This window comes from Pseudophryne corroboree, chromosome 5 (genome assembly GCF_028390025.1).
Source record: "Pseudophryne corroboree isolate aPseCor3 chromosome 5, aPseCor3.hap2, whole genome shotgun sequence".
Classification (NCBI taxonomy): Eukaryota; Metazoa; Chordata; class Amphibia; order Anura; family Myobatrachidae; genus Pseudophryne; species Pseudophryne corroboree.
Window position 1 is genome coordinate 278,162,352 of NC_086448.1, and position 14,426 is coordinate 278,176,777.

The 14,426-nt window shown below is 45.7% G+C and overlaps 1 protein-coding gene across 1 annotated transcript in view; it reads right to left on the reverse strand.

The window, feature by feature from the left end:
- CPNE4 (copine 4) overlaps window positions 1-14,426 on the reverse strand; it is a 900,265-nt gene that overhangs the window by 30,706 nt on the left and 855,133 nt on the right. The window contains exons 13-14 of the mRNA XM_063922365.1: window positions 7,254-7,305; window positions 5,621-5,754 (exon numbers count right to left, since the gene is read on the reverse strand). Coding sequence (XP_063778435.1) covers window positions 5,621-5,754; window positions 7,254-7,305 — 186 coding nt within the window. The remainder of the gene's footprint in view (window positions 1-5,620; window positions 5,755-7,253; window positions 7,306-14,426) is intronic.

Sequence of the window (14,426 nt, forward strand, 5' to 3'; positions counted from 1 at the left end):
ACCAATAGAATTTGAGTGCAGGACTTTTAAAAACGGACGGACGCCCAGAGTGTCATTCACTTTTTGAGCCTGACCTTGAGAAAGACCCGTGGAGGGTCGTAACGCGTAGGTGCTCCATTCGGGACTTCTGCCTGGTGTGGACGACAAGGAGAGGAGACTAACACGGCTGATGTGAGAACCTTGCCATTGAGGAACCCCGGTGCTGCAGCCTGGTGATTTCCCCTGTTTTGGACTTGCATCCAAACTACATCCATATGAGCTTGTTTCTTCATACATCTGGTAATTAGCCTACCTTCTGTCGAAGACCCAGAGTGTTTCATTCATGTATTTACCACATGCGTGGTGTATTCTTCTAATTGTTTTTTAAACTTTGTGTGTTATAAATTTTTAAATGGTATCACACTATTTTGCATTCATTTCTTTTTCACGGTACTGAACACGTGATTGAGGTCTGAGAACCTCCCTACACACGGGAAGGTCTAAAGGAGACGCAGGACCCCTGATAAACGAAATAATACCACTGTTTAGTAAGGCGCTGGTTGAATGGTATACCACGTATCGTATATACTTTGTTTTTACGTGATGCTCATGCACACTGCCACATGTCCTAATTGGGCCCATGCCTATTGAAAGGATATGGAGCCACAAAAATCGTAGCCCAGCGTGGGTGGCCTAGTCATGCCAGGAGTGAAAGTGCACCCGCTTCCCAGCCACGGTGATACATTATTTAACTTATTGTGACTTATTTGTCCCAATCTCTTGTGAAAGAGACTAATGCTGAGGAGACCACAGACTTAAGGTAAAGACAGGGTTCCCCACATATCCCTACACACACACACACCACAACTGCACAGGTACATCTCATGGGTTTGAATAATTAGCTGGTGAGTGCTTGGGGAGGAAGTATAAGTAGGCTATCTTGTGTTGGGGGTGGGGTAACCAATGCTGGACTAGCTAGCCGGCCACTAGCTAGGTAACCAGTGTATAGCTAGAAGCATTGTTGCGGGACACTATGGATACTTTATGGATGCATACCTCCCAACATGACCCTCTCCAGGAGGGACAAAATGCTCTGCTACTGGATTTTTCTCTTAATTTATGATTGCCATCACCTGTGTTGAACAGGTTAATGGATAAGAAAGGTATTTCAGCTCAGGTGATGGCAGTCATACATTAAGAGGGAAGTCCAGGGGCAGAGCATTCTGTCCCTACTGGAGAGGGTCATGTTGGGAGGTATGTGGATGTGATTGCTGGAACCACACCTAATGCTGCCTGTACTATCCTGACATTTGGAGAATAAGCTACAGCCCTGTTGTTCAGCAAACCCTGTGTGACATTTAACTATCACTTTGTTTGTTACATTATAAACGGTGTGTCTTGACATTATATTTCTGCCATACCACTCAATGTGGTATATTTTATGAGCACAAGTTGACCCCTTGATGAAGTCTGATGGACGAAACGTGTTGGGTGTACCTCAATTGACTCTCCGCTTTTAAGATAAGCAGCACTTTCTTATCCTATACTTTTTATCAGTGTAATATTGTTCTTACTGAATTTATTTGATTCAGTGTTTTAGCCATTTTTATACCCAGTGTTTTTAGTATTATATATCCTCCATATTTTAAGCCCACCCTAATTTTTTAATTTTTAATTTTTTTCTTAAATTGTTTAAATAAATATACTGTTATATTTTTCTAATACGTATTCTGCGAGTTCTTCATATTAATACAACTTATCAGACAACCCTATCCCTCTTTTCCCATATCTAAATTTGAAGGCAACTTATTCCTGCCGAGTTTTGAGGGGTTAGCTGACACCTTATATTATTAAAGGAGTGTCTGAATTGTAGTATTTTACTACTCCATCATTGTATCTTTTCACATACACCTGTGGCGCGATACTCCCACTATCCATATATATATATATATATATATATATAAATATATATATATATTATTGAACCCATGATAATTAATTTTTTATTATGTTGGTGGCACAGTGGTAATATAATTGGGGCAGTGGGAGTAAAAAAATTCACTGGTGGGGCAGTGGTCGGAGACGCTGAGTGGTCAGCGGCTCAGCTAGAATGAAGCCGCTGCTGGGGAGGAAGTCGCTGCCGGGGAGGGAGCCACCTGCCGGGGAGGTGACCCGCTGCTGGGGAGGGATCTGCCTGCTGAGGAGGTGAGCCACTGCCGGGGAGGGAGCCGCCTGCCAGGGAGGGGAGCCGCTGCCGGGGAGGTGAGTAATGTCACATTTTGTATATCGCTCATCGCGACTCCGTACACACATGCAGTGTGCTGCACAGGCAACCGCCAACCTGCAATCAACGAGTGCGAGTGCGCGCATCGTTGACTGCAGGACCGTACACACTAGACGTTGTGAATGATATATCGTTCACAACCGTCGGTATCGTCCATATTGGGCAAAACAATTGTCTAGTGTGTATGGCCCTTTAGAGTACTACACCCACCCCACCACCAATCTGTAGAAAATAAAATTTCTTGTTTAGTGTTAGCAGTTTTTGTCTGGTTATCACATGTGATCACCAGACAATAGCTACTAAGGATGCCCCAATGCGTGTTTGAGCAAGTATAAGGAACACTTAGTGCCTTCCCATATATGGAAAGACCACCAGATAATATTTCTCACCATATTGGAGGATGATATTGTATGATGACCACAGGTAGTAATCAGACAATATTAACAATTAAGGGAGCACAGTATTTGAAAGAGGGGGCTCCCTTTTTCAAATTTCAGTGCCTGTAGATATATTAATTGGAAGTCAAGATGGGATAGATTATCCCTCATCCCTGGACTTCCTTAATCTTTTTCCCCATCTGCCCTTTGGTACTGATTACTACTGTAGATAAGGTAAGGGGTATTCTTTTTATTATAGCACTGTAGTACGGACTTGTTATCCATAGTTTTGATGTAAATGTGGACGAGTCCATAGCGAACGGGGAAAATTAGTTGTCAACCCAAACTAAGGACTGCATTTAATGTTAGCACCTCTCTATCCCCAGCTAGTAGAATAGTAGTGGTATGACATCCAGGATCACTGCTATTTTGGGGATACTGCTCTTCAACTTGGCCACAGTAAGCAGTGCAATGCTGATCCTATTGTGTCAACAGTAATGATTGGATGGAGCACCTCTTTAATTCCTATTAAAGAGGTGCTAATTGTGGGATAGAATCTCCAACATGGGTTCTTGATATTGAAGCCATCAAGCTGGATGAAGAGCTGTGTAAAGTAAATGTAAATGTCCACCCAATGAAATAGAGGGGGGGTGGGGGCGATTAATCTCAAAGTTATTCTCATACCAGCATACAAAATGTGTTTTTTGCAAAATTACATTTATTACAATGCAATGTTTTAATATCTTGTCACCATGTGATAATATTCTGCTCTTTGCTTTCCAGGGCTGTAACTATGTATGTGCAGAGCGTGCCACTGCGCATACAGAACCGTCTTAACAGCAGTGTGGGCCCCTGGGCACAGCAATGCACTGGGACCCCTACCCATCCTCCAGCGGTAGGGGTGGGGGGTACTGGCAGTGGCAGCATTGATGTCCCGCGGGTGGTAGGGGGTATTCTATCTGTCGCTCAGCATGTAGGACCTGGAGAAATAATTTCTGCTAATTACTCCTTTACTGCACAGATGGGGCAGGAAGGAGAACACTAAACTGTAGAAGGGGACATTGGACTGAATGAAGGGGCCCTAGTACATGACTTCCAGGGTGGTAGGGGGTGTTTAATACGTAGGGGAGGGGTGTATAGTGGAGTGGGCTTAATATTCATAATTTTCTGGTGGGAGGGCAGCTTGCTTTACTGCAGATATCTCAAGTTCCTGAAAATAGATTTCTTAGCTTTGGGATAAAAAGCTAGAGAGTCCCACCTTTCAGTAGGTGCTGGGACTTGGGGATCAGAGTTCAGGAGTCAGAGTAATCCACCAATGAAAATTTAAAACTGCATATTGGGCATGTCGAGCTGGAGCGGGGACCAGCTGCTGGAAGGCTGATATCTCTGGTTCTGGGCATAGTAGAGACAAGCTGCCAGTGTGCACCGAAAGGGGAGAGTCCCAGCTTTTGGAATATACCCTCATAAAAACTCTAAGTCAGACAGAAACCGAGATATCTGGCTGGGAAGAACAATTATCAGGCTAGGATGGAGACCACTGCTTTGAAGTCGGATATCTCCGGCTCCCCAGGGCCGATTTTCAAAAATCTGGTACCCCTGAAAAGAGGGGACCCTCAGCTATCAGCCTAGGGCCCTTTTACTCCTGGGGCCCTTGGGCAAGAGCCCATTGAGCCCATACGAAAAGACGGCCCTGTGCGCATAGCGCTGCAGGGTAGGGGACGCTGTTGGCAGCACATGTAGCTTACTTTCACTTGTAGCTTACCCCCTTTTTTTGAAGCCCAGCATCTCCTGACCACCTTTGTCTCCTTCCCTCACCCCTTCTGTAGCTAATACGTATACAACATTCATGAACTTAGCTTGAGAGCTCTTTGTTATTCAGTCACATTGTCCTTTATTATATTTCAAGATGCTGGCATACCCAGGATTCATACCCACTGCCTGCGGCATTGCAGTCAGACACTCTATTCATTAAGCTATCTGCCCTTACATTGAAAGCTAGAGAATTCTTACTATTTGAAGCTTACCTTTTACTATGTGAAGAAATGATCAGCATTGCAGCTGAGCAGATCTATGTAGCGTGTGGCTGCAAGAGATTGGATGTGTAGCTGCACAGTACATAGATCTACTCAATTGCAGTGCTGATTCTTTTTTTACAACGTGCAAGTAGCTTCAGTTCATATAGTTAGAAATTTTGTTTCATAAGAAAGGGTATTATAACTGAGGGGCAGATGTATTAACCTGGAGAAGGCATAAGGAAGTGATAAACCAGTGATATGTGCAAGGTGATAAAGGCAACAGTCAATCAGTTCCAATATGTAAATTAACAGTTAGGATCTGATTGGCTGGTGCCTTTATCACCTTGCACATATCACTGGTTTATCACTTCCTTATGCCTTCTCCAGGTTAATACATCTGCCCCTGAATAACAGCGTGCTCTCAAGTTAAGTACATGAATGTGGTGTAAAAATGATTTGTCTCCAAATCCATTTTCTTGCAGTGTTCTATAAATGTGTGTGCATACTGTAACATATATGATGTATATATAATTATATAATGTGGGAAGGGGCATGGGCTTTCTCTGAGATCAATTTGGTCATGCCTTTTCCCCACAAGGGCATGCGCCTTATGTCACTATTAAATGGGGGAAGGGGGGGACCAATTCTCTTTCTGACACAGGGCACCAAAAAGTCTAGTTACAGGTCTGTTGCTTTCTAACATATTAACAATTACTTGGTGAAATTAATTATGTGGTGGAAATAACACCTTCCTCATTACCTATAAGTCAGCGTAGACCACTGTAAACTGAAAATACAGATGCAGAGTATCCTCACAATGTGTAACTCAGGCTGTGTGTATGCATTTTAATATCCTTGCTAAACCATCAGTTTTGTATTCACACACTATCCCTGGCTGTAATATACTGAATGTTTTACTTCCTCAGTCCACCTTTGATAAAACCTTTACATTGTGCATGTCTCACCATGGCTTCCATTGTGTGGTTTTCCTCTGACGCAGATTTTGCCACTTTTTGAATAATAGGGGCAATATTGGTTGGCCCATACAGCTGTAATTTAGGGAGGCAATTCTGATAGGCTTCTACTACTCCTTGTATACCTAAACAGAAAGAAAACAGTCATTGTACGGTATTGTGCATACATTAGATGAACAGGACTGAGCTTATGCTTATAAATAGTCTAGGGGTACACCAACACACACACCTTATTGTATTTTATCCTTTCGATTAAAATAATTTAGGATGTATCTAAGCAGTAAAAATGTATTCACTTGAAGCGATATAACCCAGAGCCCTCACATTACAGTACTTTGAAGGTAATACTAGATTCATAATCTATAGGGAAAATTCAATTGTTTTCACTGGTGGCTCACAGAGCACTGGGCATGCCCCCACTGTGACCAAAATGCGGCATTCCCGTAAAGCCACGCCTCCTTTTGCTGAGCCCATTTCTCCTTTTCTGGTGCACACGGCTTTGACGCACGCAAGAGTTGCTACTTCACCATGGAGAATGTTGTGAGGTATGTTTCAGTCTGTCACATTCTAACTCTATCTTGATAAATGAACATTTAGGAGTTTATTACGAATCATTAGGTCATAAAACCCAGCACTTCTGATTGTGTTTATGCCAGAAATTTAAAACGGCAATGCTTTTACTAGCAAAACATGCCTTAAACCTGATCAGAAGTGCTGGCTTTAACAAGCTGACACTAAGTAATAAACTCCTTAGGCTCTAAAACATTGGACCTGTCATTTTGTTATTAGTATAATTACAGCCTATGTTTTACATATAGTAGCCTGACCTAGGGGTAAATTTACTAAGATAGGAGTTCTATTTAAGATGGGATGTTGCAGATTCTACTTCTCATTTATCTAGCACCTTCTACAAGATAATACCTGAAATCTGATTGGTTGCTATGGGCAACATCCCATCTTAAATAGAACTCCCAATTCAGTAAATTTACCCCCTGGTGTGCACACATCACAATTTTGACTCCTCAAGTAAGAGGGGTGCGTGCTGAGTTGGTGGCATCTCTATTGTAAGTTTAGCGCTCAAGGCAAGAGAAGTGTGGCTAATTGGTTGCCGGGGGCTATCCTGTTAGCCTTGATAACTGGCGCTTATTGGGAAATGGTTTCACCTGCCTCAGGCAGGTGAAGCCAAATCCGCGATAAGTGATCATTTTATGCGTGAAGAGTGCAGCGAAAATACATAGGTCTGTGGCTTTTTGCAGGACATATGTATTATTGCACGTAACATGGGTGTTTTTCGAGGTAAATGGATAGAGGTGAAAAAAATGCGAACAACACAAATTTTTCATGGATACGGCACTATCGTGTCTAATTGGATACCACCTGGGTCAGGATGGGGAAATCAGGGATTTTAAACACGTTTAATATTCCCGATTCCCCAACCCCGGCCATCGGGGGAACGAAACATTGCAGCAATTTATTGCTGATGTATTTTGCATTAGTTGCTTTTGTTATGCATTACAGTCTAGACAAATAATATGTGCTGTACCCACTGCATAAGATGACTAGTGGACATGTTAAAAATATAATTTAGTATTTTAATAATAACTATTCAGAATACTACTCTTACCTGCACATTCTGGGTTGTCTTCATTAAAATTTATTGCAAAGTCATGAGAAACCTGAAAGAAATAGAGACAAGATAAATCAGTCTTCCAATCAGTGAGATAAATCAGTACCTCAATTGCTGGAGATCCAAATCAGGAGTAGCAGTAATAAATAACTTCAATGGCCCTCTGGAGCGGTCAATCCCAACAAACCAGTGTGTGTGATCATGTGTTACCTACCAGCAGTGGCGTATTTAGAATGGGTGCAGTGTCCAGGGGACACCCACACCATGCACCCTGCACCCATTCCTTTGGCACTTACCTCTTCGGAGTCCAGCATGCGCTATGGCAGCCCTGTAAAATCACAGGGAAAATGGTGCGATTGGAGTTTTGCACATTCGCAGTAGACTCTAGCACCACTCTAGAGTCTACCAGCGCCCGGAGTCAGACACTGACTAAGCTGTTTGGCTGCCGGTTAGAGAGACAGAGGAGGGGGCCCAAGTTGGAGAATGCACACAGGCCCCCTTCTCTTAATATGCCCCTGCCTGCCAGTAATGTTGCCTATCATTTTTGAAACACATGAACCAAAATATTTTTGTGAACAAATATTTGCTGATGGAATTTGAATAAAATTCCAACTTAAAGTAACTATGCAGCTGTGCAAGACCATGTTGCATGGCAGGTGGATCAGAATTGAAATGAAAGATTTAGATTTGAGAGAGGCGTGTCCACACTCACATCTATAATGCAGTGAAAAATAAAGCTACCCTGTATTTGTGGTCTACATGCAAAAGCAGCCAGCATTTACCCTGCATGCAACAAAGTATGTAGTTGCTCCCTAGCATTGCAACATGATGTGTCCAGGTACTCAATTACTTGCTCTTTCTTAAAGCCCCAATGCATCACCAACGACCGGGGAACCAGGAATAATAAACGTTTAAGAATCTTGATTACCCGATCCTGACCGCAAATAAGGGATTATTAAAATAAAGAAAATGGGTTTTAGATGTATTGGGGCCTTTACTTTATTCCCAAATGAGAATCAAGCCCATTGTGTACAGTATTGCCCTATAATATAAACTATTCTGTACTATGTAGTTAGCAAAGAAAAATTGGGAATACAACAAGGTTCCCTCATGACCCCATCTGCACAGTGGGCAACACTATGCACCCACCAGTTTGTACAATAGTGTATTCAGCAGTGGCAATACTGCCTCTATAAGTGGCAAGCATGTTAGGGATTGTACAGAAAACAGTTAGTGACAAACAAAGCTGGTTAAAAGTATAGGTCAGACCTTGTGTTTAGCCTTGTTGTAGCAGAGCATTAGAATAAGAAGTAATTGATCTCCAAGCTTCCCTGTAGCATAGAGTATTATGTATTAATGCGTTTCCAATAGAAATCCAATGCACTAGCGTTAACAAAGCGCTTCAGGCAAGTTCCAAATTGACAAAAAGCAAAACAAATGCTTGTTAGAAAGTGTATTAAATAGGCTTTTGGAAAATGCATTAAATGCTAATAATTAACTGCTGGGTATACGAGGGTTAGTGGGATATTCACTAAGCAGCGGTAAGAGCACTGCCACACACCAAATACAGTTCTCATATACAGAACACAGGATACAGTATGTTTAGGTGTGGTGGCTGAAATCTCAAACCACATGTGGTAAAGGCCACACATGGGTTCTCTATGGGGTTTGGCTATGTGGAGTGCCTGGCAATGTGTACTGTCCTGGACTGATAGGCTGGGTAAACTGGGTCCGAACAAAAATCTGGGTCAGACCCAGTCCAGCTCACATGTATTAACTTATAACACAGAAACAAAACAGTCTCCTCCTACTCATTTTGTACAAGACCAGCCCACTCAGCATCAGCCCAATCCTTTAGGAAGGTCCAAAACAATCATGTGGCCCCGCACCCAGAGACTTATGGCCCAATGATGATTAGCATTGGGCTGATTAGCAGAGGCGTAACTAGCACGGGGCGAGCAGGGCAAGTGCCCTGGGCGCCGTGGCAGGCCCAGCAGAGGGGGGCGCCATCGGCCCCTGCACGGCCCGCTCGCCCCATGCGCCCTCCACAGTCTGTCTGGCACTCCGTTCCTCCCAGCATGCAGCCACATAGCCCGGCTGGGCCGCCGCCAAGAGCACAGCATTTAGCTGTGACTCCGTTCCCCCACGTCCTCTGCGGCTCAGCTGTTTATTAACAGCAGCCGCCGAGGAGCTTCAGTACAAAGACTTGCGGGATAGTGATGTTATGTCCCGACTCCCGCGAGATACTGTACCGGAGCTGCCCCCAGCTGCTGCCATGACGACGGAGGAGCTGCACAGATGCCGGCACACAGCGTGCTATCCCGGCTCCCTGATCATCCGCTCCCCCTGCTCAGGGTGCTGCTGCTCAAAGTGTCAGGACCAGACAGGTGAAGTAAGAGAGAGAGAGAGAAAAAGAGAGAGAGAGAGAGAGAGAGAGAGAGTGTGTGTGTGTGTGTGTGTGTGTGTGTCGCTGCTATTGAAGGATGAGAGGGGGGGTTGCATACATCTTTGTAATGGGGGACTCCACAATTTAGTTGCCCCTGGGCCCCCACAACCCTTAATCCGGCCCTGCCCGCCGCCCTGTAATGCAAAGCTCCCAGAGCTCAACACACCGCCCTGTTCCAGCCTCCTACTGGTCCGCCTCCGATGCAGAGCCGGCCCCAGGCCATACATGCCAACACTCCCGCATGGTGCGGGAGGCTCCTAGTGTCCCACTGCCCCCACTTAATCCCCCGGATTCCCCTCATGGCTGAATTCTGGACCGCCAAAGGTCCACACCACATGCGATGAGGGCGGAGCTTGATGGACGGCGCAGTGCAGGCATGGAAGCCAAACACCACAGCACTCCTCTCTTGCGGCAGCAGCAGTGTCGGACCCTTACCCGTTTCCCCTCCTGTGCGCTGGGATCGACAGTGTCACGATCCGGGTATCTGGACGCCATTACTTACCCTTCAGATGCCTCCTAAGGCGGGCTCAGCGTTCCAGGACCGGATTCCGCTGTTCCTGAGTTTCCACATGCAGAGTGGTGTTTTCATCAGCCGCGGCCTCCGCTGTGCCCGCGTGGTTAAATGTGCATCTATCAGCCTGGCGTCTCCTGTCTCCGGTGGCCGGCGCCGCCATTACTGTTTCCCAGACCACATGGATTACAAACCAAACTTCCCTCCAAGTGTCTGCATGGGCGCAGCCATCTTGGATTCTGTCATCTGATCATTTCCACCAATCTGCTGTCTGTGTTGTTGATTTGCATAATTGCCTAGCCAACCCCTTCCTTGCTGCAGGTATAAGTAAGCTGTACCTGAGCAAGGAAGACGTCAGTGCTTTGGTTGTCAAACCTAGTTCCTGTTTGTCTCTCTTCTATGATTGTCTTCCAGGTTCCAGCTCCTGTCTCAAGACTTCCACCATAGAGACCCGCACCAGCATTCCACCTGCGGTGTAGCCTGACTCTCCAATCCATTGTGGATTCATCTGTTTCCAGCTACAACACTACCTGCTTCCAGCCTCAGCTTCCAGCAGAGTACAGCTTCCCTTAAAGGGCCGGTGTCCTTTCTACACTTTACCACTCTCCACCGGAATTATTATTTCTCCGCTCTCAAGTTCTACATTTCAGTTCACATTTCATCGCTCCCAAAGTTCATTTATTATTTAACTGGTTCCAGCCAGTATCCACTCCGTGCTAACAACAGTCTGGTTCCAGCCAGTATCCACAGCAGCTGTTTTACCTTCAGCAACCCAGCTCTTCCTGGAACACCAGCTGGTACAATCCTGGGTTATCTCGATTGCTACAGCCGGGCCTGGTAAGGACTTTCCATCTAGAAGATCATAAGAACTATCTCACACTACCAGTGCCCTGTGGCTCCTGCCATGCTGTAGTACTCAGGAACTGTATTTATTCTTTGCTGACTTTTACGTTTTCTTTCATTGCTGCTGTGATGCGGAGTTGTCATAATAAACATCATTGACTTTTATCTAAGTTGTCGTGGTCACGCCTTCGGGCAGTTATTATTCATGTTACTTACATGTCCAGGGGTCTGATACAACCTCCCAGGTTCCGGTACATCTCAGCCCCTACAACTGAGGCTGCCTCCCGTCAGCTCAGGCCCTCAGTTGTGACAGTAAGCACTGACCTAATGAATCCAGCCGGAGACCAGGATCAAGCGGCCAGGCCGATGCAAGAACTGGCAGCCCGACTAGAACATCAGGAGGCTGCACAGGGCCACATCATCCGCTGTCTCCAGGATCTCTCTACTCGGCTGGATGGGATTCAGACAACTCTCCGTGGATCAGGCGCGTCTGGTGCGTCAACCACAGTGACTCCAGCTATAACCCCACCCACCTTACCCATTTCTGCTCCACGTCTTCATCTTCCAACGCCAGCAAAATTTGACGGATCTCCAAGATTCTGCAGGGGATTTCTCAACCAGTGTGAGATTCAGTTTGAGCTACAACCTGGCAATTTTCCCAGTGACCGTACAAAAATTGCCTACATTATTTCTCTTCTCAGTGGCTCAGCCCTTGATTGGGCATCACCGTTATGGGAGAGGTCCGACACCCTGCTATCTTCTTACACTGCATTCGTGTCAACATTCAGGCGCATCTTCGACGAGCCAGGCCGGGTAACTTCAGCTTCGTCTGAGATTCTCCGTTTACGCCAGGGATCACGTACTGTAGGACAATATCTTATACAGTTCCAGATCCTAGCATCCGAACTGGCATGGAACGACGAGGCCCTGTATGCTGCATTCTGGCATGGTTTATCCGAGCGTATTAAAGATGAGTTAGCTACCAGAGACTTACCCTCCAAGTTAGATGAGCTAATCTCACTTTGTACGAAAGTTGACTTACGTTTCAGAGAGAGAGCAACTGAGCGTGGAAGATCATCTGCTCCAAAATCTTCTGCTCCTCCTCCTCGCCAACTGTCACCAACTAAAGATGAACCCATGCAAATTGGTCGTTCCCGTTTAACTCCTGCTGAGCGCCGAAGACGTCTCTCCGAGTTTCTCTGTCTGTATTGTGCAGCTCCGTCTCACACCATTAATGCCTGTCCCAAACGTCCGGGAAACTCCAAATCCTAGCTCGCCAAGGAGAGGGCCGGCTAGGAGTAATGATCTCCTCTCCATCTCCTCAAGATTGTAACCTCCCAGTCTCGCTTCAAGTTGCTCAACGTTATCAGAACGTCATTGCCCTCCTGGATTCCGGAGCAGCTGGGAACTTTATTACTGAAGCCTATGTTAAACGGTGGTCCCTACCCACCGAGAGACTTCCTTCGTCCTTTTCCTTAACTGCTGTGGATGGCAGTAAAATTTTTGATACAGTTATTTCTCTAAGGACTCTACCAGTTCGTCTGAGAGTGGGAGTTCTTCATTCCGAACTTATTTCACTTTTAGTGATTCCAAGAGCCACACATCCTGTGGTCCTGGGCCTTCCATGGCTCCGTCTTCACAATCCTACTATTGATTGGACGACTACGCAAATCCTGGCATGGGGTTCCTCCTGTACTAAGACATGTTTGTTTAAAGTGTTGCCTGTCTGTTCTTCCTCCCCCAGGTCGTCTGATGTTCCACCTCCTCCATATCAAGATTTCACAGATGTGTTCAGTAAAGCTTCAGCTGATATCCTTCCTCCTCATAGAGAATGGGACTGCCCGATTGATCTCGTTCCAGGGAAGGTTCCACCTCGAGGCCGAACTTATCCGTTGTCTCTCCCCGAGACGCATTCTATGGAGGAATACATTAAAGAGAACCTAGCAAAGGGGTTCATTCGACCTTCTTCTTCTCCAGCCGGCGCAGGCTTCTTTTTTGTAAAGAAGAAAGATGGTGGTCTGCGGCCGTGCATCGACTACAGAGGTTTGAACGACATTACCATCAAGAACCGCTATCCTTTACCCCTGATTACTGAGCTCTTTGACAGAGTCAGCGGAGCTACCATCTTTACAAAGCTGGACCTGAGAGGTGCATACAATCTCATCCGGATCCGTGAGGGTGACGAGTGGAAGACCGCATTTAACACCCGTGACGGACATTATGAGTACCTCGTCATGCCCTTCGGATTGAGCAATGCTCCAGCTGTCTTCCAGCATTTCGTCAATGAGATCTTCAGAGACATTCTATACCGTCATGTCGTGGTCTATCTAGATGATATCCTCATTTTTGCCAACGATTTAGAGGAACATCGTTTCTGGGTAAAGGAGGTTCTGTCCCGTCTCCGTGTCAATCATCTCTACTGCAAATTAGAGAAATGCGTCTTTGAAGTCAAGTCCATTCCGTTTCTAGGGTACATTGTGTCCGGTTCCGGACTAGAGATGGATCCTGAGAAACTACAAGCAATCCAGAATTGGCCGGTACCCTTAACCCTCAAAGGGGTCCAGAGGTTCTTAGGGTTCGCCAATTATTACCGAAAGTTTATACGAGACTTTTCCACCATTGTGGCGCCTATTACTGCTTTCACCAAGAAGGGTGCTAACCCGTCCAAGTGGTCTGAAGAAGCCATGCAAGCTTTTCATCTTTTAAAACAGAGGTTCATCTCTGCACCTGTCCTGAAACAGCCTGACATCGACTCTCCTTTCATCTTAGAGGTGGATGCCTCCTCCGTTGGAGTAGGAGCGGTGTTATCTCAGAGGGCTAAAGATGGTCATTTACATCCTTGCAGTTTCTTCTCACGGAAGTTCTCCCCAGCGGAGCGCAACTATGCCATTGGCGACCAGGAGTTGCTAGCCATCAAGCTCGCTCTAGAGGAGTGGAGATATCTGTTGGAGGGAGCTTCTCATTCAATCACCATCCTTACAGACCACAAGAACCTTCTATATCTAAAAGGCGCACAATGTCTCAACCCTCGTCAGGCCAGATGGGCACTTTTCTTTTCCAGGTTCGACTTTAAACTCCAGTTCTGTCCGGGCTCTCAGAATCGCAAGGCCGATGCCCTTTCCCGCTCATGGGAGCAAGAAAATGAGTCAGAGTCTTCAGACAAGCATCCTATTATAAATCCGTTGGCATTCTCCACGGTAGGGATGGACTCTACGCCCCCATCAGGGAAAAGTTTTGTGAAGCCAACACTAAGGAAGAAGCTCATGCATTGGGCCCATGCTTCCCGTTTTGCCGGACATACAGGTATCCAAAAAACCCTGGAGTTTATCTCTAGGTCCTATTGGTGGCCAACTCTGAAAAAGGACGTTTT